The sequence below is a fragment of the Canis lupus genome, chromosome 6, assembly GCF_003254725.2.
Source record: "Canis lupus dingo isolate Sandy chromosome 6, ASM325472v2, whole genome shotgun sequence".
In the NCBI taxonomy this organism is placed as follows: Eukaryota; Metazoa; Chordata; class Mammalia; order Carnivora; family Canidae; genus Canis; species Canis lupus.
Genome location: NC_064248.1, coordinates 41,582,567 through 41,607,119, shown reverse-complemented (window position 1 = coordinate 41,607,119; position 24,553 = coordinate 41,582,567). Strand labels below are relative to the sequence as shown.

Below are 24,553 nucleotides of genomic sequence, written 5' to 3'. Positions count from 1 at the left end.
CAGAAGTGGTGAGGACTTCTCCAGAGGCCTCTGGCCTGAGGCGGAGCTGCCCTCTTGGAGAGCTGGGCAGTGCCGGGAGTCAGGGACCCTCGCACCGCCTGCACATTAACTCACTGCCCCTCCCAGCCTGGGCCTTCGGTGTTCCTGGCTCTTCCTGGGTTCCCCTACCGCACCCCAGCTTTTTGACACTCCTCCAAGGGCTCCTATTTGCCTGGTAGCTTTCTCCCTTTACCCATCTCCCCACATGCCTAGCACCATCCACAAACACTGCAGAATGGAAGCACCAAGGGTCCTTGGGATGGGCGGGGGCAGGTAAGGCTGCTGTATTCATTGATTTCCAGGGCCTGGACGGCTTCTGGCACACAGTAGGCACTCAAGAAATATTTATTGGGTGAGCAAACAACTCAGCTGTGGGATGCTAGGATTTTTTTTTTTCATTCTTCCCACCCTACTCCCATCAATTTCTCCTTCTTTTTAGAATGACTGAGTGCAGCCAGCCTGAAAAATGCAAAATGGAGGAGACCCCAAGAGAGTCCACCGGGACACAGCCAGGTAGCAGGTTAAAGCTATTCATTGCAGTCGGTTCTTTAAAATCCTTGCCAGGGCTCTTCCTTTCTCCCTCCAGCTTCTGGCCAGTCCCGGGTCTTCTCTTCCCAGTCACATTGGAGATATGTCTTCTTTGCTGCAGCAAACTCAAAGCCAGCCAAACTCTGAAATGCAGACATTAGGGACTGGACACAGCAAATGTATGTTTCCGGCTCCAGTCCAGGCTGGCAGCCGCCTTCTCTGCATGTTAGTACAGATCGCCACAGACCACAGTCACTCTGGTTTTCTGACCTCATTAATGAGACCTTTGCTGACCAGCCTTTGCATTTGCATTGAGCTTTGAACATTTCCTTGGAGCACATCCAGGCCCTTGTCTTGTTTTCCCAGGATAGCCAGGTACTGCTGCCTAATCCGGGAGTCGGATGGCGCACAGGTGTCCACTGCCTTGCATTTCAGCCTTAAATCTTCCTTCTGTCATCCGGATGGACAGGGAGGCTACCTGAAGCTGTAAAAATAGTAGGATTAATTTAAAGATGTAGGAGAGGCTCTGGACTTAAAAGCAAATAAAAACAAATAAATCTGGAAATTGCTCTTGGGATGAGGCCAGTAAGTTGGGGCTGGAGCCGAATGTTTTGGGTACTGCAGCTTCTCAATCACTTAGCAAACAGGTTCTCAGAGGCAGTCGCTGTGGGGGCCATCAAGCTGAAAAGCGGTGCCCTCTGGAAGGCTTCAGGGCCAGAGGGGGGAGCCGAGAGGAACTGCTAGGAGCACAACAACGAAGACACCAGGAGGGGGTCGCCCGGCAGGACGCGGGTGGCTTTAACCGGGGGTCCTTTAGGACCACGCACTCCACATCCACAATAGTGCCAGACACAACTAGGTTTTCTTCCACCCAGACCGGGAGCCAGTTGTCTGCACAAGGCTCCCAGGTCCCCCTCTCTAACGCGGGGGCCTCGGTGACGGTGGCAGGGCCCGACCATGCAGACCACAGCCATCTGGGGCCTAGCTGGGCCTCGGAGGCGCAAAGGTGGGGGCGGGGTGGTCAGGAAGCCCCACAGGGTGCCTGGGACGGGCGGGGGCAGCCTCCTGGGGACACCTCTCCACTCCCTCCTCCCCGGCTCTCCGGTCCGCCGCAGTGAACCCGCCGCGCGAGTGGGGAGGGGGCGGGCCGGGTCGGAGGTCAGGGGTCGCCGAGGCTGCGGCGGGAGGAGCTGCGGGGCGGGGGCCGGGGCCGGGGCCGGGGCGGGGGCCGGGGCGGGGGCCGGGGGCGGCGCGCCAGGCTGGGCGCCGGCGGCGAGCGGGTTACGCGGCGGCTCGGCTCGTCTCGGCGGGCGGAGGGAGGCTGAGCCCGTCGGCCCCGCACCCGCCCCCAGAGCGCGCGCGGCCGAGCCGGGCCCCGGAGGAGAGGGCGCCGCGGAGAGCCACCGCCGCCGGAGGGAGAGGTCGCGAGCCCCCGAGCCCCGAGCCCCCGAGCCGCGGGCCGCCGGCGCCCGGGCTCCCCCGCCCGGAGATGGGCCGACGCGCGGATGGCGTGGCTCCCGGCGCCGCCAGATGGCAGGAGCCCGGCGCCGGGGCGCTGCGCTGAGGCTCGGAGCGGCGCAGCCCGGGGAGCCCGCAGGTGTCCTTGGCCGCCCGGCAGCCCCGGCCCGGGCCCCCGCGCCGCGCAGGACGCCGCGTCCGAGCCCCCCGCCCCGGCTCGGCCCCCGCCCGGCCGCGCCCCGCGCCCCGCGCCCCCGCCCGCCCGGACGCCGCGTCGGTCGGCCCCGCCCGCCTCGTGCCGGCGCCGGATTTATGAATCGGGGCGGGAGGCCCCCTGCCGCGCTGACTGCCCGCGCCCCGGGCCCGCGGCCGCCCCGGGGACTTGTTGCTGCGCCGCCGCCGCCGCCGCCGCCGCCGGGAGCCGAGGGCGGCCCGTGAGAGCTGCGCGCCCCGGCCTCCCGCGCCGCCCTGGGCGCTCCCTCGCCTCGCGGGCCGCGGGGGGCGTGTCCGGGGCTGCCGCGCTGCGCCCCCGCCCGCCCGCCCGCCCGGGCCGCCCGCCCGGCCCGCAACCACCTGTGCGCCCGGCGGAGCCGCGTCGTCCCGCCCCGCGCCCCGGGGGGAGGCAGGGGCAGGGCCGAGCCGCGGAGGGGCCGCCGCCCGCCCGCCGCTGCCGCCGCCTCGCCCGCTCCCCGCCCCCGCTGACGCTGCCTCCTCGGGAAGGGTGTTTGGAGGGCAGCGGCCGCCCCAAGCCGGAGCCCCGCGCGAGCGCCTCTTATGATCAGCTCGGTGTGCGTCTCCTCCTACCGCGGGCGCAAGTCGGGGAACAAGCCTCCGTCCAAAACATGTCTGAAGGAGGAGATGGCCAAGGGCGAGGCGTCGGAGAAGATCATCATCAACGTGGGCGGCACGCGACATGAGACCTACCGCAGCACCCTGCGCACCCTCCCGGGCACCCGCCTCGCCTGGCTGGCCGATCCCCATCCCGACCCCCACCCCCACCCCCACCCCCACCCCCACCCATCCCGACGGCGACGGCGGCGGCGGGGCGCGGCCCGGGCCCGATGGCGGCGGCGGCGGGGGCCGCGAGTTCTTCTTCGACCGGCACCCGGGCGTGTTCGCCTACGTGCTCAACTACTACCGCACCGGCAAGCTGCACTGCCCGGCCGACGTGTGCGGGCCGCTCTTCGAGGAGGAGCTCACCTTCTGGGGCATCGACGAGACGGACGTGGAGCCCTGCTGCTGGATGACCTACCGGCAGCACCGCGACGCCGAGGAGGCGCTCGACATCTTCGAGAGCCCGGACGGGGGCGGCGGGGCGGCGGGGCCCGGCGAGGAGGCGGGCGAGGACGAGCGCGAGCTGGCCCTGCAGCGCCGGGGGCCGCACGACGGGGGCGCGGGCGCCGGGCCCGGGGGCTGCCGTGGCTGGCAGCCCCGCATGTGGGCGCTCTTCGAGGACCCCTACTCCTCCCGGGCGGCCAGGGTGAGTGGCAGGAGCCCGGGTCTCCTGCGGCGTGCGCACCGACCGGCGGGGGCGGGGGGATGCGGACGGACCCCACCCCTGCCTCCCCGCCGTCGCCTCGGCTTCCCGGGCCCCCGGGGCCCCATCCCCACCCCCACCCTCTCTGCTGCGCGCCTCCCCGGGAGACGGCACACGCTCGACTTACTACTTGGACCGAATCCCAGCTGCCCGCTCTGCCGCATCCCCTCCCGGGGACTGGAGCACCCTTACCGGAGCTCCTCCACTCCCTCTTTTTGCACGCAGGCCGCCTCTCTTCACTTGCCCCCCCTCTCCTCCCTGGGGCCGGCGGCCGGGAGAGCTGGACCGGGCCTCCTGCCTAGGGCGGGGGGCAGAAGCCGGCGTAGAGGGCCCGCTGGGGGCGAGCCCCTGCCTTAGCTTCTTCCGCGCGCACCACCTCCCTCGGGTGCTCCGGGCAGCACCCTGTGCTGAGAAGTCTGAGCTCAGTGGAGGGGTCGCCGGCTTCCGCCCATGAGACAGAGCTGGGACCAGAGCCCAGGCCCCTCATCCAGGTTGCCAGAGGGCCCTTCCTTCAGGGAGCTCAGTCAAGGTGCCTGCCCCAGGCCATGGCCCTGAGGCCCCCTGGTCACCCGGGATGGCCTGGCTTCAGCTACACAGGAAGGGCCTAATGTTCTCGGCGCTGCGGGGTCCTGCGGTCAGTGGCCAGCCACAGGCTACCTGTGATATCCTAGATTTGTTGCCACTTCTCTCCTTCCTGCTGTGGCAGATTGGCTTCCCGGAAAGCCCTGGTTCAGGTTACTGCTTGAAACAGGAATATGGGGGAAGAGGGGGGTGGTATAGGTCGATTTAGGCAAGGTCCAGTCCTTTCCCACCACACCACCTCCTGCTCAAGTCGACCCAGTTTCTCCCAACTCCCTTAGGTAAAAGGGGGTAGACGGCGGAGATATGATTGGACAGCTTAAAAAAAAAAAAAAAAATCCCTGGAGGATGGCTTTAGATCCCTTAAAAAGTAGTAGTAGTAGTAGAAGAAGAAGAAGAAGAAGAAGAAGAAGAAGAAGAAGAAAGAGCACCCTGGGGGCTGTTGTCTGGCTTCATGGCTGACATGGCCTGGCTGGGGTCTGTCTGGGAGACAGGAAAGAGCAACATGCATTGTGTCTGGGGACCGCCTCCTGCTGTGCTCACTTCTGGCATCCCAAGTTGTCCTGTTAATGAGTCTCAGGGCCCTGTCACCCTCCCCAGCACCTCTTGAGCCTAAGCCTCCAGCTAGTCATGGAAGGAAAAGTTCTTTCCCTCCCAGGGGAGAATGGGAGACCGAAACAGGGCTGCAGGGCAGGCTGTCAATGCCAGACTAGGGCAGATGCAGCTCCTGCCTGGAAGGAGCAGAGGTCTCAGTGGCAGAATCCTACCAGGCTGGGGCTGCAGGCATCCCCAGGACAGCCCCTTGAGGGCAGAGATCTTTTCCAGGACTGAGAATGAAGCCCTGGCCCACTGCCTCTGTTTCTTCTCCTGTAGGCCTGAGATCAGCTCAGAAGGTGAGGGCCCCATCATGCCCTGGCCTGTGTCTGCTGTGAGTTCTGGGGGCTTCTCATGCACTTCATTTATTCTGCTCTTGTCAGCTCTGGAGGCAATGTGTGCTAGGAGAGAGCGACAAGTACTGGATAATTCAGGTTCTTTCCAAATTGGGGGTGAGGGGAGAAGGCGGTAGATTTGGCCTCATAGCAATGGTGAAAGGGGACAAGCCAGGGAAGCAGGAATGAGATGAGGTGGTTAGGGGAGCTAGATCCTGTTTCTGAGCATTCTGGGGTCCCTAGGGGGACTTTTCACCTTCTCTGGTTCTTTCTCGGATTCCAAGGGACTGTGCCATCAATCAGTTTATGTTCCACTCAACAAACCCCAGGGTGGGCCAGCCAGGGGTCTCTCTGAGTCAGCTCAGAGCCTTTGAATTCCTCCAGGAGCCTGAGATACTCACCCTTTTGATAGGGAATCACATCAGCCATGGCATTGCCAGTTGAGGTGAGGAGTCTGGGACGAGGCAGGGTTAATTCTTCGTATCCAAGCAATGAAGAACCAGGTATCAGAAGTGTCAAATGTGGTCAGAGTCACATAAAGTAACAACAGAGCAGGACTCTTTCGCTAGTGTTAACTTTCTGGTTGTGAATACTGATGTGAACAGCTGTATGGAGCCTCACAGCACTTGTCCCCAGAGAGGACTTGCCTCCTGCGAAGGAGCACAAGGCAGGGGCCAGCCTTCCATTCAACTCTTCTTGGGACTTACAAGTGAGAAAAGATAATAATAAAAAAAAAATTTAATAACTGCTATTTGTGGAACATTCCATGTGAGTACGTTACATTAAGCCCTGGTCAGTCCTCCCAAAAAACTTAGAGTGGAGATCTCCTCCCAGTTCAGTAGATTGAGGCCATGAGAGGGTAAGCATCTTCCGGAGATGACACAGCCAGCTCGCGCCAGCCTGTGAGTCCAAGCCCCTACTCTTCTGATTGCAACATGTTCTTTCCACTGAATGTGGTTGTTTGTGAGGTGGAGAGGTGGCTTTTTTCTTATTCTGGCCTGGAAGGTTTTCTGAGGCTCTGTACTTCCTGTGGGTGACATCAGAAAACCCAGGGGCAAACAGGGACATCAGAAGGGACATTGACTCTGTTACCCTTCCAGGCCCGAGGGCCCGAGGTGTGGGGGTTCTGGGGCTGTGCCCTCCCTACTCTGTTTCCCCCAGGCCAGTACCACTGCCCCTCCAGCACTGTCCCCTGGGTCTGGGGCCCGGCGGCATCGGCCACAGGCTCGGGGCATTCACTGAAGGCCAGCGGGGCAGAGGAGCAGCACTTGGCCCCAGGCGTCTCTGCACACAGCAGCTGGTGATCCGAATAGTGCGTTGTGACAGGAGCAAAACAGATACAAACGGGAGAGTGAACTGAGCTGATTAGGGAGCCTGTTGCCTGTAGCTACTGACCCGGCCCGCAGAGCCGTCCCCGATCTCGCGGGTTCTAGGCTGGTGGGGTGCTCACCCCTGCTCCCCGCACTGTGGCCAGGCCCATGGTGGCCACTGCTGTGGTCATGTTTCTGTGGCCTGGCCTGGGAGCTGACATGACGGCCAGGCCGGTGTCTCCCCACCTGCCCAGCACCCCCAGGCCCAGGCTCAGCCATGGCCACGGTGGCTTCCCAGCCTGATGAATGGGACCCCGGGACATTCCTTTCACCCCCAGCCTCTCGAGGACCCAGGCTGGGTTACCAGCCCTCTTGAGAAGGATAGTCCTTGTCCTTTGGCTAAATCAGTACATGTATCAGTTTTCCTGTAAGGTTTCCCTCTGAGAAGAAGAGGATGTGACCTGAGGATCCCGGTAGCCCCAGGAAGGCAGCCGGGGCTGGGTTTTCACGTGGGCTGACAGCCACTGCGGGTTAGGTGCTGTCACCTGTGCACCTGTGCTGTGTTCCCGGCTCTCAGCTGGCCCAGGGGAGGCAGAGGCGTGTTCAGTGAGGCGGTCCTGAGGCCTGGGGCTGGGGGTCGGCGGGGGGGGGGGGGGGTGCTTGCTCAAGATCACACAGCTGGTGGTAGAACTAGGCTCCAAACCAGATCCCAGAACCCACGTCGGCGCGTGTAACCACACCTGCTGCCAGCAGAAGGCCGCCGACCTCAGGGGCCCTCCCCGCAGCCTCCCTGTCATTCCTCCCTCCAAACTCAAGCCCCCACCCCGGCTCCCTAGAGTGGCTCTTCTCTGCGCTGGCTCTCTTTGATTTTTCCTCACTGTGGGATTTTAACAAAAAGAAAGAGGACTTAGTTACAAGAGGAGGCCCAGGCGGAGGAGGGAAATGGAGACCTTGGAAAGAAAGGCAGAGCTGCCTTCTGGCTCATCCTTCCGGAGGGTGCCCAGCTTCTCTGCCTGGCCGGTCCCTGGGGCAGCCAGCTGCGGGGCAAGATACTGTGGTCCCAAGGCCGCTGGGCTCGTCAGAGCCAGGAAGCCAACCCAGGAGGCTAGGTGCCCTATCTTCCCCAGCGCTCACGGCAGGGGCAGCCAGCCTGTGCCGTCCCAGGAGCAGGAGGGTGTCCGGCCAAGGGTGCAGGCCTCTCCCCGACCCTGCCTCGAGGCAGCCTCCTAGTCTCCTCCTGGGTTTGTTTTGTGGTGTTTTTTTGTTCTAAGTAGACCAACATTTTCCTCTGAACATCTTGTCTCTGGATAATGAGGTGTTTCTAGTTGTCACCATTTGGGGTGGGGTGTAAAGTGGGGGAGGGGTTAAAATAAACTTGGCCTATTTTGGGGATATGGGGGAAGAGCAGGCAGGAACAGAGCCCAGCAGCTGGGCTTTGGGAACAGGGAGTCCCCAGGCCCCTGGCATCCGCCCCTGGATGGTGCTGGCTTGGCATACTGGACACCAGGGCGCTCATGCCATCCTTGTTCCTGGGCAGCCAGCCTACCACAACCTCTGGTCCAGCTCCCTCCTAGGGGTCCTGTTGTTACTGTTGTTATTTTGCAGGTTGGGTGATGGCTACCCAGCCTCTGGCAGGGGCTTAGTCCACCCTGGAAGGCCACAGATTCTGAGAGCCCACGTGCCTGGAGGCATTCCTGGGCACACCTGTTCCCTCTAGCACCAGCTAGCAGGGCTGGCCACGTCTCCTTGACGGGCTCCCCAGGCCCAAGGAGAGGAAGCATGCAGCCACCTTGGCTCCAGTCATTGAGAAAACATTTATTGAGTACTTACTACATGCCAGACACCAAGCTAGGCCCTCTAAATATATAGATGAGTCAGACATGGTCCTGTTCCTGAAGAGAGCGAGGTCAGGTGGAGTAGGTGGCAGTTGAGGGAGATTAGGTGACAAGGAATAGTGATAATCATACACAAGAGATCGTGAGAGGTGCCGCGGTAGTCTTAGGAAATAAGTCCAATAGGAGGTGAGAGGAGAAAGCAATAAATCCCACCTGTGTGTGAGGCGAGGTGGGGGAGAGGGTTGGACGGCGGGGAAGCTTCCATGAGGAAACAGAAGTTACGCTGGACGGGCCCTGCAGGATAATGACTTAGCTCCCTTAAGTAATTTTTAGAAGGAGGAAGGCTATGAGTAAGTAAATACATAAATAAATAAAATTTTCGACGTGAGTAGTGCTTAACCGTGCAGAGTTAGGGAAGGGGTGAATTTCCTGGCCGGGGGACCAGCCCGGGCAGAGAGAGGACAGGATGGAACATGGATGTAGGCAATAGCCAGGAATTGCATTTGGCTGTATATGCTCTTGGCCAGTGATCCGGGCTGGACCTAATTCCCCCTGGGGCCGGAGTCCTCGGCTCCGCACTCCAGGGGCCCTGGGAAGCCCCATGTGCCGGCTTGGCAGGAGGTAGGTGCAGGGAGAGGCGGGCTCTGGCCCCTGGACGGGGTGAGAGGCCCCTCGGCCCAGGTCTGCTCCCGGGGGAGCCCATGGAGGGAGAGGCCCAAGGGTCTCCAGGCTGGGCCGGGCACTCACTCAAGAGCCTGGGCGATCACTCAGGAGCCCGGGCAGAGCGGGAGGTGGCTTGCCTGGCGGGCTCTCCTTTCCTGCGTTTGAGCCCCCAGGGCCGCCTGCTGCCTTTGCAGCACCGCCTGGGCACTAGGATCTCACTTCCCCGGAAGCCTCAGCTCCTCGTCCCATCCCCGCAGATCTTTCTCTGCAAGTGTCTTTGGCTGTGTTCTCAAATTTCTCCTCTCCTACACTTCATCCTTAATATAGGTTTTGGGCATGAATCTTCTTATGTTTATCTGTCCATCTGTCTCCTTGGCCCTTTCTCCTTGGGCTCCCCTCCCCTGCCCCCGCTGATTGTATTCAGTTCCCAATGACTGGTGTCTCTCACCTCCCCCCCACCCCACCGACCCAGCCTGTGCCAGATGCCTGAGACACTCTAGGCTCTGTGCTGTTTTACAAATATCATTTCTTTTCATCCTTGAAACAACCCTATCAGGTGGGCACTATTCTCAGCCCCTCAACATATGAAGCTCACCGTAGCCTCAGGGTCTTTGCACTGCCTGTTCCCTCTGCCTCTTGAGCTCTCCTGGATCTTCACATAACTTACTCCCTCACTCCTGGGCTCTGCTTAGATGTCACCCTGGCTGAGGCCTTGCCTCATCACCCTGTTAGAAATAGTTTCCTCACCATTACCCTCCTTACCCCCTTTTCTCTTGATTTTCCTTCCTGACACTTAGAGCATCGACATACTATATATTTTACTTATCGGTTGACAGTCTCCTACTAGAATATAAGGCCTCAGGGGCAGGGCTGTTTCCTGCTATTCGCCAGCACGCAGAACAGTGGCACGTAGTGGGCACTTAATTTCCATTTTATGGGCAAAGGCCCAGAGGCTCAGTGAGGCTAAGAACTTTGCCTCAGGCCTGTCAGGCAGTCAGCAGCAGAGCCAAACGTGGACTCGGAAGCATCGAACTTTAGATTTCCACCAACAACTGTCTCGGGTGAGCTCGGTGAAGGAGGCTGGTAACAAGGCTGGTAACAGCTGGGTCTCGGACTGGTGGGTCCCCAGGAGGACACAGCCAGTGGTGGGGGCCCCCCCGGGGAGGGAAGCTTGAGGGAGCAGCGCTGCACTGCCCGGAGGTGGTCCGTCCTGCGGGGGCGTGAGACCGGCCGCAGCCGTCCAGCAGGGAGCAGGGCTGGCCAGTCCAGTCCATGCAAGCATGGTTTCCACTTGGGCGGTTCCCGCCAAATCTACGCCCCGTGTCCTCAGGCCTGGAAGGAGCTGACCGCTGTGGCCGTGGGGACCAAGGCAAGTCACCCCCTCCACACCAGCCTCAGTTTCTTCTGCTGTAACATGGCAGAAGGGGCATCGAACTGGATGAGCTTCCGGGGCCCTTCACTTCTAAAGACCAAGGCTCTTCTGATTTTTCCAGCCCCAGATCCAGCTCAGCTCTCAGAAGCTGCGCGAGGCGGGCCGTGGAGGCCCCACTCCTCCCCAGCTCTGCCAGCTGTTTATTGAGCACATACTGTGTGCTAGATACTTGCCTTGTAGAAGCTCACACAGTCCCGCAGCATCCCCAGCGGGCACGGGTGCTGCCCCCATTCTGTAGTGAGAGGCGGGTACAGAGTACACCATTCACCCAGTGAGCGGCCGGGCCAGGGCCAGGGACCTAGGCCATCTGGCCCCTGGGTTCCTTAGCTCTTTGCGCCTGGTCTCTGCTCGGCAGGGGCCAGCGGGCAGGAGGTGGATGTACCCACCGCCAGCTGTATAGGATGGCCGGGCAAGGGGCTGCTCAGCAGTCTCCGCGCAAGGCCTTGATGTCTAAATAGGGTGCTTCTGCAGCCACTGCCTCACTTCTTGGCCCCTTTTGGCCCTGGCAGCCCTCTGTCAAGAGAGTGGGGGAAAAAAAAGGCAGCGTCCCTGCCGCCAGAGGGGAAGTGCTCTGATTGCGCTTGCTTAGGACCACCACTTACAAAATCACTCGGTTTGGGAACAACATAGGGGACAGAGGAGTAATTGGGGCCCCGAAGAGGGAACTGTAACCTCGGCACTGACCTGGGGCAACGTGCCAGAGCCCAGATGCCTGCATCTGTCCCAGCCCGGCCTCAGGTCTGTGTCCTCAGGGCGGGGGCTGGGGGGCTTTCTGGGGCCTGCCTGGCGCCGGCTGTCAGCCCTTGGAGAGGTCACCGGGGAGACTGAGGCCCCAAGGAGGGGTCACCAAGGAGGAGTGGAAAGAATTCTGAGTCGGGGTACCTGGCCTCAGTGTGGTCCTGAGCGAGTCATTTGCCCTCTCTCGTGCCTCTGCCACCCCTGAGAAACGGGTACATGTGGCTACCCTTTACCTGCCCCGTCTTCTGGGAGGGCGGCATGAGCAGTACCAGTACGTAGATGCAACAGTTCCGTGTTTCTAAAACACAGTGAAAGTGAGCGAACACTGCAGGAATTCTGGGAGTTGGGCCCTGACTCGGGAGGGCGGCTCGTAGGAGCCCAGGTTGGCAGTGAGGAAGGCGCCTTGGCCCGGTGGGTGAGAAAGTGGCTGGCACGTGGCCCTCCCTCCCTTGCCTCCCCTCGGTGCCCCTCTGCTCAGCCCCTTGGCAGCTCTTCCTGAACTTGTTTTTCCAGGCTGCTAATTAACTTCACGCTCGGCTCCCAGGTGGGCCAACTCTCCTGGCTAAACTTTTCCTCAGAGAGAGCGGAGAAAGTGAGCTCCTGCTTCCCATGCTTCCTGGCAGAGCTGGGAGAGGCTGTCTCCACCCCTTACCCCCACCTCCTCTGCTTCTGGGGACCGGGGTGGGGCAGCCCCAGGACTCTGGGTCCCCGGCATCCCCGCAGCCACGGGACAGGTGCCTCCACTAGGTCCTCCCTGAATGGCCACGGAGGGCTCACAGGCTGGAGCCATTCGCCTCAGGCCCATGTCAGCCTGTATTGCCTTCGTAGCCCATTTCTCAGGGAAGTAAAGTGAGGTCAGACAAGGAACTTGAAATTTACCTTTTCAGAAAAGCAGCAGAGAGGAGAAGCTCCAGGAAGAGTTGTCCAAGTAGCGAAAGTGTTGCCTGTGGCCTGCTACTTCCCTTCTCCTTCCTTGCTAGAGCTGATCAACCCGTCCATGTTCAAGTGTGAATAAACTGTGTGTGCTGGGTGTCGGTGTGAAGCCAAAGGCACACATCCCTGGGGTGTGAAACAGCAGTCATCGCGGCGCTGGCTGGGGGCAGCGCTGACAGTCCAGAGAAGGCTCTCCTGGGTCCATGACATGATCCTGCCTGGGCGGCGGTGACGACAGTGTGGGGCAAGGAGCAGGTGCAGCCTGGAAGTTAAACCTGCTGAGTTCAAGTCTGGTTTCTGCCCCTTCCGGGCTGTGTGACCTTGGGTGAGCACAGAACCTCTCTGGTGCTCAGTTCCTCCCCCGGACGGCGAGATGGTGGGCCTTACGGCACAGGGTCCAGGGAGAACGAAGGCAGTAACCCGTACCAGGTGCCCAGCCGTGCCAGGAGAGAGGAGGCCACTAAGGGACGTGCAGCCCCAGACTCGCTCCTGCTCCGGAAGCTCTGGAGGTGCTGCTGCTTCATTTTCCCAGCTCCCCCTGTAGCCTCTGTCAGTGTTTGGCAGTAGTAAGGGCAAGGTGTGCCTTCTCGCCTCCCTGGGCAGACTCTCAGGGAGCAGAGCATCTCTGAGAGGCACGATTAGACAAGAGGCAAGGCCACGGTCAGGTGGAAATCAGGGTGGGGCAGGTGGGGGTGCTAAGTGGTCGTGGGGCCACAGCCCTTCCCCATCCACCTGTTTTAAGCACGGGCCTCTGCTCAGGGGGGGAGCCCATCCCACCCCCCGCCCGCCAGGCAGGACAGGCAGCAGCAGGGGGCGTGGGCCTCAGCAACAGGTACCCTGACAGTGGTGAATAACAGATGAAGGCTCCGTAATTGGTGTTATTACACACGCATTTCCTCTCCATTCATAATGATCGGACGCTTAAATCTCTGCCGAGTGCTGCTGTCATCATTCTAGCCGAGATCCCAGCAGCTGTCTGGACCAGCCGCTGCCACACTCCGATCCCAATGGGTGCAGTTTATTTTTTGTTGGAGCTCAGTGTCCCAGGAAATGTCAGTTGTTGGGAAGGGGAGGGGTGGCTATTCTGGGCGGACTCCCCCTGTCTCCTGCCATGGAGCATGCTGTCTTCCCTCGGGCGCTTCTCACTGTCTGGGCAGTTGGCTGGGATATTCTAAGCCGAGGGGTGGGGGAGAGGAGGTGGGCTGGGGCCGGGGCCAGGACGGGGGAGGGGGTCATGTCTGGAGCCTAAAGCCTCAGCTGGCAGAAAGAAGCCCCCTGTCTCTGGGCGTATCCCTTATAATGCAGTGGACCTCAAAACAGTGTGCATTAGAATTACCTGGAAGGTTACTGGGCCCTACCCCCAGTATTCCTCATTCAGTAGGTTTATGTGGGGCCCAAGAATTTGTGTTTCTAACTAGTCCCCAAGTGATGCTGCTGCTCCTGCTGATCCAGGGCCCCACTTTGAGGACCCACTGCCTTAAAGCCTAGTTACCCCAAGTATTGTCTGTGGACCGGCAGCCTCGCCCTGAGAGTTTGTTAGAAATGCAGACTCCTAGGCCCCCGCCTATGACTTCCTGAATCAGAACCACACTTGGACAAGATTCCTGGATGATTTACATACCCGTTACAGTTCAAGAAGCTATAAGGCACAATGGGACTACAGGTGCACAGAGCTAGGCAGTAGGCGGGGCCAGGCAGCTGGAGTTACCTGTCCAGGTGCTTCCAGCCAGGAGCAGCCTCTGTCTTCTGTGCCCCGTGACAAAGATTTGGAAATACTGCCTTAAGATACCCTAGCAGATGGATAAAGGCCCTCAGAGGGAATTCCAGCCCCTGACCCCATACCGTAGTCCTGCCCGATGACCCGTGCCCCCACCCTCCACACACAGGAGGGTGCCCGTCTGGCCCTGACAGGTGCCCCACTGTCCTCCTCACCCACAGGTGGTGGCCTTCGCCTCTCTCTTCTTCATCCTGGTCTCCATCACCACCTTCTGCCTGGAGACCCATGAGGCCTTCAACATTGACCGCAACGTGACAGAGATCCACCGGGTGGGGAACACCACCAGCGTGCACTTCCGGCGGGAGGTGGAGACAGAGCCCATCCTGACCTACATCGAGGGTGTGTGTGTGCTGTGGTTTACGCTGGAGTTCCTGGTGCGCATCGTGTGCTGCCCCGACACGCTGGACTTCGTCAAGAACCTTCTCAACATCATTGACTTTGTGGCCATCCTGCCCTTCTACCTGGAGGTGGGACTGAGCGGCCTGTCATCCAAGGCGGCCCGAGACGTGCTGGGCTTCCTGCGCGTGGTGCGCTTCGTCCGAATCCTGCGCATCTTCAAGCTCACGCGCCACTTTGTGGGGCTGCGCGTGCTGGGCCACACCCTGCGTGCCAGCACCAACGAGTTCCTGCTGCTCATCATCTTCCTGGCCCTGGGCGTGCTCATCTTCGCCACCATGATCTACTATGCTGAGCGCATTGGCGCCAGGCCCTCTGACCCGCGGGGCAATGACCACACTGACTTCAAGAACATCCCCATCGGCTTCTGGTGGGCCGTGGTCACCATGACGACCCTAGGCTATGGGGATATGTATCCCAAGACGTGGTCAGGCATGCTGGTTGGGGCGCTGTGTGCACTGGCTGGCGTGCTCACCATTGCTATGCCCGTGCCGGTCATTGTCAACAACTTCGGCATGTACTACTCCCTGGCCATGGCCAAGCAGAAGCTGCCTAAGAAAAGAAAGAAGCATGTGCCACGGCCGCCCCAGCTTGAGTCACCCATTTACTGCAAGTCGGAGGACACCTCACCCCGGGACAGCACCTACAGTGACGCCAGCCCCCCTGCCCCAGAAGAGGGTATGGTTGAGAGGAAACGGGCAGGTGAGATTGGGGGTTGGGAAGGAAAGCCACCTCTTCTCCAGTGGCCGAGGGAGTCCCCAGATGAACCTCAGCCCTTGGAATTTAGGATTGTGCTTTACTGCTCCGGGCTTCCCTAAGTATAAGATGTGCCTTTAAGAGTGCAAAGTATTGAGGCCAAACCCCTAGCTTCTGGATTTCCAGTAGCTTTCTGGACATCAGGGTCTGTGAAGTGAGTGTCCCGCCCAGTTTAGGCTGTGAAGGGCAGTGCACAGGGCTGTAAATTCTGATACCACCTTGGCCACCATGCTGTGTGACCTCAGGCCAGTCACTAACCCTCTCTGATCCTCACCTGTAAAATGGGAATGCTCTCCTACTCCCAAGACTCTGATGAGACCCAAACAAATGACAGACATGAGAGGACTTTGAGAAGTAAAAGCTGCTTTACAAGTATCAGGCATTGTCATTATTAGGTAGAGAGCAGGGCAGCTGTTCTTCCAAGGTGCATCAATGCATGAATCATTCGTTTCCAAACGTTGGAGTCTCATATCTCTTGGCCTAATAAATGCAATAACGTAACAGCAGTGGGAGGCTGCCTTCTGTTCAGCACAAGCTAGATTGAGTCCTGGGCTCAGGGTTTCACATGGGATGGGAGGGAACCAGGAGGGAGTAGCCCAGAGTCGGGCAGGGGGGAAAGGAAGGTTGAGGAAATGGCATCTGCATCTTGAAGGACAGGGAGGGCCTGAGGATCAGGATCCTGCTCCTCAAGGATGGGAAAGGCCACCTCTGGAAGGTTGCTTCTGGCCGAGTCAAGAGATGGGAAAGGAAATAGGCTTAACCCACAGCAACGTGCAGTTAGGCTGGAGAGTGGGAGCCTAAGTGTTAGGCATGGGGTGGGCTCCCGAGGGAGTCTGGGATTCCTAGTCTGGGGAGCCCTTGGATGCCAGGCCATCAGGGAACTGGGGTTGGGCCAGGAGACAAAGGTAGCAGCTTCTGACCAAGCTCTGGAAGCACCTGGGGGCGGGGGGTGCCTGACTTGTGATACCCACCGGCCTGTTGGGGGGTGCCCATTGTACATGCTGGGGCTACTCACTCGCTGGGGTCATGCGGGGGCCTGGGTTTTCCAGAGATGCTGATGGAACAGCACACCCACCAAAGTGGTACCCCCTTCCCCGATCCCTGAGTATAAATCTCAGCCAGTATCTGAGGGAATTTCAGCTGTACTCTGAGGCCCGTTCAGAGCTCAGAGGAAACCTGGTGTCAGCACGGACGAGCCCCTGCACCAGCTCCCCAGTGCTCACCTGCCACGCCCCATCAGCTATGCCTCAGCCTGACCCTAACTGGCTGGCCATGCACAGGGCACTCCTGGCCACCCTGCCTTCACACAGAGCAGGCCCCTCTCCAGGGCCAAGGGTGCCCCCAGGCTGCTGCCTGATAGAGGCAGGGTGAGCGCCCACAGCAGTGGGAGCCTTTGGAGCCTCTTCCGTGTGGGGTCTTCCCCAGACAGGTGAGCCCCAAGCAGAGGGCTCCAGATCCTTCAGGCACCTGACTCTTCCCTACATGCCCGGTGAACAAGAGTAACTGCCTTCGGGGGGCCCAGAGACATAGCCATGGAAGCCAGTTTCTTGGTTTACCCCTGGCGGTGCCAGGCCCCGTCCCAGCGAGACAGGCGTTCTCCAAGGGAATGCAAGCTCATCCAGGTGTCAGCCTGAGCCAGAGCCCAGGAGGAAGCAGAGTCCGCCACCTGCCTTGGGCTCCACCAGCCTGCAGCCGTCAGATTCAGGAACCCCTGCTTAAGGCATCTCCAGGCCCCATGTCCCAGGAAAGATGCTAGGCCACGGCTGAGAGGGAAGCGGGGCCTTCTGACCCATACCCCCTCCCACCCCCGTGCGGGCCCACTCCCTGGCCCTCCCAGGGAGATGCCAGGCCCCCTTGGTAGGGGAAGTGAAACGCTAGGCCTGGGATCGGAGAGACGGAGGCAAGCCCATGAGGCAGGCCCCGGGCAGCCCCTCACCCAGCCTCCTTTCTGTCTGCCCCCTTTAGACTCCAAGCAGAATGGCGATGCCAACGCGGTGCTGTCAGACGAGGAGGGAGCTGGCCTCACCCAGCCCCTGGCCTCTGCCCCCACCCCTGAGGAGCGCCGGGCCCTGCGACGCTCTGGCCCCCGAGACAAAAACAAGAAGGCAGCGGCCTGCTTCCTGCTCAGCGCCGGGGACTATACCTGTGCCGATGGTAGTGTCCGGAAAGGTATGGCTCCCCGGGCCGGGCAGGGGGGAGCACCCATGGAGCTGAATCTCCCCAGTGTCCCCCCCAAGACGCAAGGTCCCCTCCTCCCCTAAGGTCTTGGCCACCATCTCCTCTGCCTTGAACATGCCCCCGCTTTTAAGACAGGTAGCCTGATGCCTGATCCCTGGATTAGAAAGGCCTCTGGCATCCTCCCCCCGCCCCCTGCCACAGAGCCCAGCCATCCCCCACCCCCAATGCCCACGGTGAAGACAAGGGCCAGAGGGTAAGGGGATAGCAAATCAGGGGCCCCTGTCGTTGCCCTGCCTTTTATCACCACCTCGCCCTCTGGTTCCGGCTGCGACCGCGAGGCCTGGCCCCACGGGAGGGATCACGGCCACACTTTCCCTAGCCCTCCCTTAAACACAGCTAAGGTTTCCCAAGTAAGTACTCCCAGAGATGCCAACAGCCTTCAGGAGTCGGGGTGACAGCGAGCTGCTGGTGTGCTGGTGTGCTCTCTTCGGAGAGCCTAGCACAGGCCCCACCTGCACCAGCCTGCGCTGGGCATCCAGGAGCCCAGGGGGCCCGGCCCAGCTCTGTGGGCTCTCGAGGCGGAGCCAGAAGGTGACCAGGAGGTGCGGATGGGGGCACGGTGGGTAGAGAAGTGTGCTCCGGAGGATTTGGAGGGTTCCAGGGAGCAGCCTGTTCTCCCCTGTGAGGGCAGGTGGAAGTTCTGTCAGTTGCCCCAAGCTGTGGCGGGGGAGCGGGGCGGAGGCTGGGCAGCGGAGCTGGGGTTCCTCATCTGCAAAAAGGCGCTTGGAAGTGACTGAGGCTGGTTGAGGGCCAGGAGTGGCTGTGAACAAGAGTCTCAGGAGCAGGTGTTCCCATCACTATTTTGTCTTTCGTGCCCTGTCCCTGCCTAAACAGTTCCACGATAAACCTTGACACCCCCAAAACAAAGCTTGTCCCTGTGTTCTCAGACCACTTCTTAGCCTGCCTTCTTTTAGCCGGATCCACCCTCACCCCCCCACCCCCTGCCAAACTTCTTGCTTTCCCCAGACTCCAGAACAAGTGTAGGTTGAATGAGGCAGGGCAGTGGCTGCTGTAGGATTAGCCTGTGATGTCTCTGTTCCCCCGAGGATGACCCTGGCCTGCCCATCCCATGCAGCCTGCAGGGCACCTTCCCAGCCCTCACCCCTACAGGATTCCCAGGGTACCTTGACCCTAACCAGGCCCTGAGAGGTGTGTGTCCAGCTCTGCTGGGCGTATGTCCTATTGGGCGGCAGCAGCAGGAGTAGCTGTCTGGCAGCTGGAAGGAGATGGCCCAGAGGCCTCAGTTACAGGGCTGCAGACAGAAGGTACCCTCTCCTGTGTCCCTCTGGTCACCCCATCCTCTGTGTCCCTCAGTCCTTGGGCTCTGGATGTGCCTGTCTCTCCTGCTCCCCATCACAAACACACAGCGGCTTCCACTGTGTCCTGGTTCAGACGCAGATATTTGCTTCGGCTGGAGGATGCTAAGTGAGGGCCCAGAATGTGGGGCAGAGGGGCCACCACCTCCCCGTAAGACTTAAGCACTCCCATGAGTGTCCAGACCCCTGTTTTCACACTGGTATCGGGAGGGGCTCAGCAGCAGTGTGGAAGAGGCTACAAGGGTGCAAGCCAGGAGGGACAGTGAGGTCCTGGGGAGTGGGTCGCACCCAGGGCAGGGGTTGCACGTGTGCGTGCATGGGCCAGAGAGTCTGGAGCGCACATACCACCAGATCCCTCTGGGCGCTTGTGCGGCCCGGCTGCTCTATTTTCAAGATGCCTCCACACTGCTTCTTGGCAACAAGCATGTAGCTCAGCCAATTAGAGTGACCTTCGAGAGGGAACAGGTGGGTTGCTGGGAAACAGGCCCTGCTGAGCAAGCGTGGCAATTAGCATCGCCAAACTCCCAGGAAGCACTCGGCAACTTTCCCTGTGCCAGACCATGTCTCACTTCTCTGCACTCAGACTCCACAGAGAACCTGGAGTGGGGAGCCCGGGGCTCCCTCAGCCATGGGCACAGACCCCATTGTTAGTCTGTAGCTGCCCGAATGTCATTGTGCACTTCTGGGAGGAAGGTGCCCAGTACCAATCAGGGCTTCTCAGAATTGAGAAGAGCGCTAGAGGGATCTTTGCGTAGCTGGAGGGGAGCTTATCGGACAGTTACAGGGCAGAGATCAGCTATGGGGCCCCGGAGTCTGTACTCTGGAGCCCAGGTGACCTGGAAGCCAGGGAAAGCTAGGGAGCCTTCCCAGGTGGGCCGGACCCTTCAACCAGCCGGGGGCTCCCTGCCCCCACAGAGTCCCCCGGAGCGTGGATCCCACGGAGCTGCTCAGACAGGAAGCCATGCCCCTCTGACCCATGTGCCTTTTCTTCACCAAGGCTGTGCAAAGTCCCGGAGTCTAAACAACATAGCTGGAGCAGCTGGAACCAGTCTGGGGCTGTCTCCACTGGCATCGAGATACAGCTCACCCTACCCTCCAAGAAAGCTCCTGCTGTCCAACCACTTCCACCCTCTCACCAGCCCTCCACCTGGACACTCGGCCCCTTAGCTGCACCCTCGGCCCTCCCCACCTCTGGGCACCCCCCACGCTCACATGCCCTCTAGCCCTCCTTCCTCTGGAGGTCCGAGGGACCCAGGCAGGAGGCAGGAGAACCCAGGCCGCCTCTCCTCTCCTCCGCGGCCCCTGGCTCCCCAGAACGTTCAGCTCTGGAGACTGAGAGCAAGGCGGGGGGATTACTCCCAGGGCTGCTCCCCCACTGGTCCCCATCCCGAGCCGGGGCTGCTTGCACCCCACAGGACCCGTGCCTCGGCCTTGCCTCTGCTCAGGGTCCCACCTGCATCACGGCACATGCATCTCCATTCCTCGAGGCCTTCAGTCACTCACTGAATAGCTCTGTCTGTCTGTCTGTCCATCCCACACTCAGACCAGCAAAGAATAAGGCTGTTCGTGGGGCACGCCCATGTCTGCTGGTGTGCAGGGAGCTAGCTGGTCAGGGGAGCGGTGCCCACCCCACCCACTGGGAGAGGAGGCCCCATGTCCTCCAGCTCTGGCCTGGCACGCAGGTGGTGGCCTCAGGCGCACGGTTGGCTGCCTCGGCAGGGGAATGCCCTCCCCAGGGAGTGACACCCCGCGGCAGAGCCCGGGCGGCCCATCTGCGCCCCGGCCGCCGCACCTCTCCCGCGCTGCTTTCTTGGCTTCCACGACCGTTTTTCTTCCCTCCTTGTCCCGCTGCCTCAGACTCCCAGCCCTGCCTGAGTCACCTGCGCTCCCACCCAGCCTCTGCGCTCTGGATTGCTGCCAGAACCCGAGACTCATCTAATTTCTATAATTAAGTGTATTCATTTACCTAACGAGCCTGGGAGCACAACAGGTTTGTGAGTCATTGAGGGAGCAGGGTGCACCCGGGCAAGGGCAGCTGAGGGGAAGTGTGAGGACAGCACCCCCTCCGGAGCTGGAGCTGGAGCTGGCACCCGAGCTCCTGGGAGGGCCGGGCCGGGGGGGGGGGGGGGGGGCGACAGGCGGGGGGGGCCCCCCCTCTGCAGCCTGGCGAGGAGGCGCTCGCCGCAGCCCCAGGCACACGGAGGCCTCAGCCAAGACATTTTCTGTTTCACCTGATGGGAATTAGACCTGACAGTGGAGCCGCGCGCCTGGCAGTTTTTAGAGCCGGATTATGCAACTTTGGAGAGGGAATGACTAAGGTCCATATCTGTCCCTTCCAGGGTGGGCAAAGATAGGACTGGCAGGACAGCACCCAGAGGTGCAGCAGGAGGCCGGGGCGTCTGGAGGCCGCCTGAAGGATGAACAGCGGTCAGATCAGATCATTCCATGAGGTTTGGGTGCTGTGAAAAGCCTGTGCCAGGAGCACCCTCATTTCACTGCCTTCTTCGGCCTGGGGCAGACACAGGAATGTGCCTTCCAGAAAAGTCTGTCCAGGGTGGGTACTGGGATGCCGCAGCCCTGTTGTGGTCCATGGGGCCTGTCTCCTGCTTGCTCTGAGAATGAAAGGTCCCCTTGAGAGATGAGAAAATGCAGGGGCATCCATGTGACCAGCCTTCAGAAGGGGACAGGCCCCCTTGAGTGACAGGAACAGGGGAGCTCTGTGGAGCAGGATGGAGGCTCTAGGAGCCCTGTCACCACGGGGCCTGGGAGCCTAGCTGCTTCTCCTTGGTGGGGACAGACTGAGTCCTGTCCCCGCAGGGCTCCCTGGCACCAGGGTCCTGGCCCTGGTGGGGACGTGATGAGCTAGGTGTCCCGCTGAGCACAGGCCCCACAGCTCTTCTGTCCTTGGGCTTGCCTTCCTGGCTCGGGGAGCTGAGGTGGCTATTTCTGTGGCGGCCCTCAAGTTGTCAGGAGTCCAAGTTTCCACGGCACCCACCTCCTCCTTCCCTCTCTTCCCTCCCACGGGGATGGGCATGCTCATGGCACCCCTCTGGTGGGTGCAGCTGTCCCTGGGCGACATGATTCGGCAGTGCTAGGCTGGGGCCCCTAGTGCCGTGGGAGACCGCGCCCGCCTGTCCCCCCACTGGCTCTCTGGCTTCTGTAAGGGAAACACGGGCCCTAGCTAACAGGACAGCTACCTCTCTGGGCCTCTGGGCCTCCCGGGGCCCTGGGAAGGGGCAAAGTGAGTCCTGGGGTTCACAGAGACCCACGGTACACCAGGCCCTGCCTAGGAAGGCGGCTGCCTACGTGGGCTTCAGCTTATCCAGGCCTTGGGACTCCCTCCTCAGGAGAAGGCTCTTCCACTACAGTCTGAGGGCACAGTTTGCTTTATGTTGCATGTAGACTCGGACCTGTACTCATTACTTTGTCTTCTAGAAGCCTTTCCCGCACAGCGAGGGCTCCCTCCCGGCACAGCAGGGCAGCTGCCCAGATAGGAGTTGTTAACCTTACTGACAACCTTACAGGCCATTTCCCAACCCCCAAGACTTTTGGGAGGAGCTGTGGGCTGAACCTAGAGGAGAAGATGTCTGTTCAGCGTAGGCCCGGGAGTCAAAGGGGAGACCGAGTGTCAGCCCAGGGCTGGGGCTCCGGGAGTCACCACTTGGGCCCTGGGCTGCCCTTTCACAGAGCCTCCTGAGGGAGGAGGGCCTCCTCTGCCCTGGCCAGAGAGCATCACCCCAAAATCCCTGCCCCTACGGCAGCCCCTTGCCTGCCTTCTGTGCCCCCACTGGGAAGGTAGAAGGGGAGGCCCAAGCCACTGACACTCCAGGCTGAGGATGGGGTGCCGAGAAGGGCTCACTGAGTGGCTGGCTTTCTCAATAAGATGCTCTTTCCTGGCTTTGTCTCCTGAGATGGACACATGCCTCCTCCCTGACCTTCCCCTTCAGGACCTACCCTCCAACTGCTCAAATTCTGCTCCAGCCAGATTGAGGAAGGGGGGCTAGGCACCACATGGCAGCGTACTCGGGAACCTTCTTCCCCAGCCCCCCTAGGACAGCAGACTGGCCCCAGGGAGTGAGGGGGGCAGGAGGCTGTGTGGGAGTGGGGAGCCCGAGCTGGACCACAGGCCATGCCAGGATCCAGGCCAGGCTGTGAGGCTGTGGTCCCCCTGTCCACTGCACTGGAGTTGTGAAGACCTAGGGCTAGGGATTTCTGGAACTCATGACCTGAGCAGGTACAGAGATACACTGTAGCATCACCTATGAGTCACTTTGGCCCAGCGCTGGGTAGGCAGCCAGGGGCTGCAGGAGAGGCTCACCCCATCCCCTGACCCACCCCTGCTCTTCCTGGTGTCCTAGCCCTGGGTCCCCATGCCTTCCAGCTCTGCTCCTGGCCTAGCCCTTAGCCCACAGCCCGTGGGTCAGCAGCCAGCTTCCTTCTAACATCTCATTCTTTGTTTCTCCCTTTCTTTTGCTGAACTCCTTGCCCCCCAGAAGGCAATGTTGAGCTGAAAGCGTGCGTCCCAGTGTCTCACACCTGTGCTCTTTAAACACAGAGACCTGCCACGACGCCCTCTCGCCCAGCTATGCCCAGGCTGAAGTCCTCACCCTCTCTTAAGCGGCACCAACGTGAGAGAGGCAGGCAGACAGACAGAAAGCCAAAGGCTTAGGGAAACTCTGCAACCCTGGCAAGAATCATTCAGAGATCCTTGTTTGCACAGGACTGACGGAAAACCTCCCGTGTGACCCTCCGGGCCCAGAGCCATCTGGGTCTGATGTTCTGTTCTGTTGTGCCCTGAAGAGATATATATGCACATATGATATCTATATTCATACATGCTATACTTGTGTGTGTAGTGCACGTGCTATTGGTGGTCTGTCTTCCCTGTGGGGCTCTGTCTCCGAGCCCATGCCCCACCCCAGGCCCCCCCGCCCTTCTGCTCACTGACGCCTTGTTTCTGCTGAACGCCCACGTGGAATGTCCCAGGGAGAGAGCCTCTGGGGACTGCCAGTTCCCAGCCTGGACTCGCCCTCTTGGGGTTGTTTCCCCGGTGGCCGGTGGTCTGTGGAAGGCCTGCCTGCCCACCCCCCCGCCCCGGGTCACTGCTCCACCAGCCCCACCCCACCCCAGATTGGGGTTCTACCTCCCACCCCACACCCCAGTTCTGGGGGGACTTCTAGGGGCTCCTCTCCTGCAGCGTCTTCCACCTTCCCTGTGTCTTGGACTGAGGGGGTGTTTTGTCTTTTCTTATTTTGGGGTATTTGTTCTGTCCTCTTCGTCCATTTGTTTTCAAAGATGCTGCTGGGCAGACGGGCAGGGAAGGGGCCTGTCTGCCCATCCGGCTCAGGGGTCTGAGAAGGGGAAGCCTCGGGCGAGTGGAGACCAGTTACAATACTGTCCTTCCTGGCCGGTGGCCAGAGGCCGCGTGCAATAGCAGAGGCCGGGTGACCCCTTCGACCTTGGCCTCTGCCCCTCCCTCGGGCCTCCTGCCCTGCTGCCCCGCCCCGCCTGGGCCCTCCCTACTGTTGGTCAGTCCTTGTCCACAGCCGTCCCCTGGTGTGTGTCTGGGGCATGCCTAGGCCGGGCCCTGCGCCCTGTCTGCATGCCTCCCCTGTCACACTGTGCTCGAGCCCCAATAAAGACATCTGGAGCGTCCTGCTGCTCCTGCCGCGAGTGACTGCCTCCGCCTCTCCTTTCCGGCTATGTGTCTGTGGGGACATCCCCGGGCTGCCACCCCGACACCTGAGAGATGCAGCACACTCCTATCCCAGCCTCACAGCACACTCCTATCCCTGCCCCCTCCGGGGATCGTCCATACTGGCAACCGCTGCATGTTTGTGCAGGGCCGGGGCTCCTCCCGGGGCCCAGCCGGCTCTGTATGGGCCGAGCCCTGGGGCTGCCAGGGTAGTGGCAATGCCTGGGTCGCCGCGGATGGAGTCGACAGGGTGCTGGTGGCACCTGCGGGCCCAGTCAGGGATGGGCAGTGACGGGACGGCGGGCCCCTGGGGGGTGGCGAGTGATGGCGACACACGGCCCTCGCTGGGGCTCCCGCTCACCTGGCGGCACGTGTAGGGCGGGCTGTGGGCACA

The 24,553-nt window shown here is 60.9% G+C and overlaps 1 protein-coding gene and 1 long non-coding RNA gene across 3 annotated transcripts; one reads left to right on the top strand and one right to left on the bottom strand.

Moving 5' to 3' along the window:
- Window positions 1-368: 368 nt before the first annotated feature.
- Window positions 369-4,209, bottom strand: LOC112640688 (uncharacterized). 2 transcript variants are annotated; one of them, XR_004816646.2, is made up of 2 exons: window positions 3,690-4,209; window positions 369-1,051 (listed from the first exon to the last, which is right to left on the bottom strand). It is a non-coding gene; the product is annotated as an uncharacterized LOC112640688 (long non-coding RNA). The 2 variants fall into 2 exon arrangements; XR_003124147.3 differs by lacking the exon at window positions 3,690-4,209 and adding an exon at window positions 2,599-2,695.
- On the top strand, window positions 2,677-24,137 carry KCNC4 (potassium voltage-gated channel subfamily C member 4). The gene is given in 6 exon segments (XM_025417298.3): window positions 2,677-3,007; window positions 3,010-3,048; window positions 3,051-3,505; window positions 13,920-14,856; window positions 16,876-17,079; window positions 23,020-24,137. Coding segments are annotated over 6 exon segments (1,905 nt in total). The 5' UTR covers window positions 2,677-2,799; the 3' UTR covers window positions 23,082-24,137.
- Window positions 24,138-24,553: the final 416 nt, after the last annotated feature.